The sequence below is a fragment of the Hypanus sabinus genome, chromosome 27 (genome assembly GCF_030144855.1).
Source record: "Hypanus sabinus isolate sHypSab1 chromosome 27, sHypSab1.hap1, whole genome shotgun sequence".
NCBI lineage: Eukaryota > Metazoa > Chordata > Chondrichthyes > Myliobatiformes > Dasyatidae > Hypanus > Hypanus sabinus.
In genome coordinates this window covers 24,130,743-24,136,397 of record NC_082732.1, presented here as the reverse complement: position 1 = coordinate 24,136,397, position 5,655 = coordinate 24,130,743, and the positions used below count along the sequence as shown (strand labels likewise).

Here is a 5,655-nt window from a genome sequence, read left to right as displayed (position 1 = left end):
TAAGATTAGCTTTGCCTGTCACACACACACCCAAACATCAGAACATTCAATTACAGACAGCGTGTGGAGCAGGTAGACTATAAGGTGCAAGGTGTGATGGGGCAACATGGTAGCATAGCGGTTAATGCAATGCTGTAAAACGCCAGTGATTAGGGTTCAATTCCCACCACTATGTGTAAGGAGTTTGCATGTTCTCCTTATGATTGCGTGGGTTTCCTCTAGGTGCTCTGGTCTCCTCCCACATTCCAAAGATGTACGGATTGGCATTAGTAAATAGTGGGTGTGCTATGTTGGTGCTGGAAACACGGCAACACTTTGAGGGCTGCCTCCAGCCCATCCTTGGACTGTGTTGGCCATTGACTCAAATGACGCATTTCACTGTAGGTTTCGATGTTTCAATGAAGACGTGGCAAATAAAGCTAATCTTTATAACAAGGTAGGTTATGAGGTCATACTGGAAATCAGAACAACATTCCTTGGCAACAGATCCAAAATCAATGTAAGTAAAATCATTATCACATTGAAAGTGGTTTGGTAGGCAGGGTGAATACAAATTTGAAAGCGCTCCACAGAAGGAAATTGGATGAAGAAAAATAATTAAGGAATTAAGCATAAATTGCGAGGAAATGGAACGTGTCTGGGGCATCACAGTAATACAGTTAGAAGAGCTGCTGCCTCACGGTTCCATTCCAATGAAAGTTGCACACTCTCCATATAACCATGTTTTCTCCAGGTACTCTGGTCTCCTTCTATACCCCGAAGGTGTGCGAGTTGGTAGATTAACTGCAAGTTGATCCTAGTGTATAGGTCAGTGGAGGAACATGGGGAGAATGAAATTAGACTTGTGAAAGCATCAACATGTTATCATGGGGACCAGGGCTTGTTCCTTGCTCTATAACTGTATGATTTTATTCGTGCTGGTAAGAGCTGGTGCAGACCCAATGAGTGAAGTAGTATTATTCTGTAAATGTATTATGTACACAACACAGTGCAATGAGCTCAGAAGTTGTGCTACTGGACTAACAACCCAGAAGTCTGGACGAATGGTTCACAGACACATCAATGTCACCATGGCAGCAGGGAAATATTTTTTTATATCTGGAATAGTAATCTAGCTACTATGAAACTTTTAAGTTTTTCACATGACACTGGGACTCTAGATCCACAACAATCCATGGCCCTCCAATGGACGATCAAGTTGGAGAATTAGCTCTGGGTAATAAGTGTTGCTGCTGAAGGTTTAAAGAAGTATAGGGTCTATTATCAACACATTGGTGGCAGACCAGAATGTGCCTCCTCTCTGCTGTGTTTCAGGGTCCCACTACTGCCCATGGTTTCAGCCTGATTCAGATACTCTGACTTGTTACTCAAGCATCTCTCTTCTTGGTCTTTCTCTCAGTTCAGTGAGATATGGCCCATGAAGAAATGATTAACCAATGCCCATGGGAGATAAAGGTGAATTAAGGGGCTCTGTCTATATTCATCATTCTCCACTTATTTAGATTGAGATCTCAGATGGATCTTCAGAAGTTGATTGCAAAGGTGTTAAGAACATACAAAAGGACATTACTGCTGATTTTCTTTACTGGATATGCATTTCCAAACTGATTAATACAGCGAAGCTTGATAAAAGTACTTAATGCAGGTTACCAGATTGCTCCTGTGGAAGAAGAATGGCACTGCAAGGGGATGCACCATATACCGTAGCTAAAATAAAATTGAAAAAGGGCTGGTTTGCACAAAATTACTACAAAGCATATTGCCACAAGATGAAAGGAAATTGAGAGGTGAAACGTAGGGCTTAATTCTCAGCTCTTTGTCAAAATTCCCATTTTGTGCTGTTTCCCATTGACCTACTAAAAATGGAAGGAGAACATGATGGAAGAGCAATAGTCATTATGCCCCATTACATCTTGGGAATATTTAGGAAGGAAGAATAATGGGAGACAATATACACTAAATACAGTGTGAAGAATGTTCAGGAAGAGACATGCATCCTTGAAGGTGGAAGAAAATGCTAACTGATAGGTCAGTAAAGCAGGGATTCAAAACAGAGCACAGAGAATTACAGCATGGAGTTTCTGAACCCATAGATAGCATTTGGTTACCATTACTGGAGTAGTGTTGCCACACTTTAAGAATGCACAGCTTTAAAACAGGGTGCTAAAAACATCTCCAGGGTTTGTATGACTAGAATGGAGAAGCTCACCTGAGAACAAAATAAAACCAATAACTGCCATGATGGAGACGTGCGCAGGATTATGTCTGGTTTAAATAAGGCTGCTGCTCCATTCGGTTACTTGAGGACTGAGGGACACAAATTTAATACTTTGGTTAAAAGATAAGGGAAAATGTGTGGAAAAACATTTGCTTTTCTGGGAAGGTTTGTGACTCACTGCCTGCAGGGGTAGTAGAAGCAGAATAAATCCACAAATTCATACAAGTGGATAGACACTTGAGAGAACTAATATGCTGAAATAACCATTGTGGAAAGAGTTTTAAAAATTCACAGCCCCAACCAATATGGGATAAACACTTTCATAATGGGCAGCTCTTTGATTTTTAAATAGTGATCCCTAAGAAACATCCTCTCCACATCTACCCTGTTAAGACCCCTCAAGACTTTGTATAGTTTAGTCTACTCACCCCTCATTCTTCTAAATTCTAAAGGATACTAGCTTCATCTGTTAAATCTTTCCTTGTTAAGGCAACCTGTCCATTCAAGAGGCTCAGTTGTTGTTCAGACTAAACATCAGAATGTGGGGAAAAATGTGATCCAAGAGACTTTGACCATGAAATGATTGTTGGTGTCAGACAGGATGGTTTGAGTATCTCAGAATTTGCTGGGATTATCATGCACAACAGTCTCTAGAGTTTATAGAGAATGGTGCAAAAAAATAATTCAGTGAGTGGTATTTCTGAGGGAAAAACTATCTTTTTAATGAGAGAGGTCAGAGGAGAATGGCCAGACTGGTTCAAAAACAGGAAGGCAGCAGTAACTGAAACAACCATGTGTTAGAACAGCAGTATGCAGAAGTGCATCTTTGAAAGTACAACATGTCGAACCTTGAAGTAGATGGGCTACAGCCGCAGAAGACCACAAACATACACTCAATGGCTAGTTTATTAGGTACAGAAATACCAAATAAAGTGGCCACTAAGTGTAAGTATCCATCTATAAGCACTGAGTTACTTTGAGCGATATTTTATATTTTTGCTTAAATATGGAGATGAACACTGCACACAAATTTCAGATGTGGTCCCAACAAAGCTCCATATATCTGAACTGGAACCTCTCAACTTTAGTATACAATTCCTCCCACAATAAGCAATAAACTCTGTTTGCTTTCTAATTACTTGCTGTGCCTGTACACTAGGCTCTAGGGAATCGTGCTCTAGGATCCTATGTCACAGAATTCTGCAACTTCATCACTTAAATATTTCCTTTATTTTTCCTTTCAAGCTGAAGAATTTCATATTTTCCCACATTTATGTTCTATTTGCAAGATCTTACCTAAATCCCTATGTAGCTTCTTAATGTTTGCTACCAATCCTTGTGTAATGACCAAAGATAGCTTTATTGCCTCCATCCCAAGACAGTAACAGAAATTGTAAAAGTAGAGGTGAGGAGGGGTAATGAGAAAATGGGACTGCTCGCCTTCGAGATGGTATAGATTTGACTGAATAGCATACATTTGCAATTGACAGTTCTATTCTATGAAAGGACTGCCAAATTAGCAGAGGTAGGTGAAATGCAATTGGAAGAGATAATTAATTGATAGATACCAAGTTAATAGAAGGAGGAACAAGGGAGAAAACAGGAAAAGTAATTCACATTAATGGTGAGGATTATGGAAATACCGGCAGTGTTTGAATGGCACAAGCGCCAATCTGGGCTCCATTTTCATCTTCAAAAACGCATGCGCTACAATAGTGCGGTGACTAACTTACTAGTCTCAATCAAGATAGGGACTTCAATTCTAATTCAATAAATCTGGGTTTTAATGTGTAATATGAAGCCACCTCTGTGTCACTCCTGTTCTGACTTGGCCAAGGTGTGACCCCAGACCTACGAATTAACTCTTCACTACTCTCTCAGTCCAGGATGGACATTAAGTATTAACTATGTCCACGTACCATAAAATGGTTCACAAGTTATAGCACTTGGTCATGCCAATTTATTTATCATGTTTAATCTGTTGCAGGTGCTGATCTCAAGTCCTAAGGATCCAAAAGTGAACTGATGGAGTTTAGAAGTTCAGGCCAGCTAATCATTTATGGTATTCTGGTGTTTCTGGGGATTTTAGGCAACGTACTGGTGCTGGTGACAATACTCGCCACATCGATGGAACACCATGGCCTCGCCGCTTCCGACATCATTCTAGCGAACTTTGCAGCTGTCAACCTGCTGATTTCAACTTTTCGAAACATCCTGCTGTTTATCACGGAGTCTGGAGTGAAAATGTCTCTGAACCTCAACTGGTGCAGGGTGTTCATGTTCCTCTGGTTGTGGCTGAAGTGTGTTAGTGTTTGGATCACTTTATGTCTCAGTTGCTTCCACTTCCTGAAGATAAAACAACATTTCCATCTGAGCTCAAAGACAAAGGAGATCATCTATGTGGTGATAGTATTATCTGCGGTGTGGTTTGTTAATTGTCTCTATTCTATCCCAGCTATTATTTACACCGAGAAGGTTGGTGTGAATCACACCAAGAAGCTAATGCTGGTCAGCACCACTGAGGAACCTTTTCTTACTTGTTCCTGGAAATTCCCAAATCCACAGCATGGTATCATATTTGCAGCAGTCTCTCTCATCCTGCATGAATTCCTGCCTATTGTCTTAATGATCTGCACCAACCTCAGCACCGTGTATTATCTCAACCAGCACATCAGAGCAATTGCAGATGACCACCTCCACAGTGTGCAGGTGGAACGAACTGCCGCAAAGTTAATTATGGCACTGGTGTCTCTCTTTGTCCTGTGTTCGGGCACCCATTTGGTGGCGGTGTTTTACTACAATCACAACGCAGGCTCGGCCACCACCTTTTTGTTGACTTTGGCCAACTACTGTGCCTCGGTTTTCATAGGCTTCAGTCCCTTAATGCTGGCTGTGGGGCACAGTAAACTGCGAAATAAAGTTTGCAGCATGTTACGCATTAACATTTCATCAAGTTAAAAGTTTTCAGCCGGTCAGGCAGCATCTACAGAAATGAATAAACAGTCAATGCTTTGGGCCGACACCCTTCTTCAGGATTGGAAGGAAAGGGGGAAGATTCCAGAATAAAAAGGTGGAGGCAATGGAAGGACAACAAGCTGGAAGGTGATAGGTCAAAGAAGGTGGGCATGAAAGGTAAAGGGCTGGAGAAGGAATCTGACAGGAGAGGGGATGATGGGAGAAAGAGAAGGAGGTGAAGGTGTTAGACAGGCGAGAAGAGGTAAGCGGTCAGAGTGGGAATAGAAGAAGAGGGAAAGCGGAAGGGGAAAATTACTGGAAGGAGAAACCGATGTTCACGCCACCAGGTTGGAGGCTACCTAGACAGAATGTCAGGTGTTGCTCCTCTAACCTGAGTGTGGCCTCGTTTTGGCAGACAGGGAGGCAATGGACCAACATGTCAAAAAGGGAATGTGGAGAGGAATTAAAATGGTTGCCCACCA

General features: G+C 41.6%; 1 protein-coding gene across 1 annotated transcript; it reads left to right on the top strand.

The window, feature by feature from the left end:
- The first annotated feature begins 4,243 nt into the window (after positions 1-4,243).
- LOC132381901 (olfactory receptor class A-like protein 4) lies at positions 4,244-5,176 on the top strand. The gene has a single exon (XM_059951613.1). The coding sequence runs from the start codon at positions 4,244-4,246 to the stop codon at positions 5,174-5,176; it is 933 nt and encodes a 310-aa protein (XP_059807596.1).
- Positions 5,177-5,655: the final 479 nt, after the last annotated feature.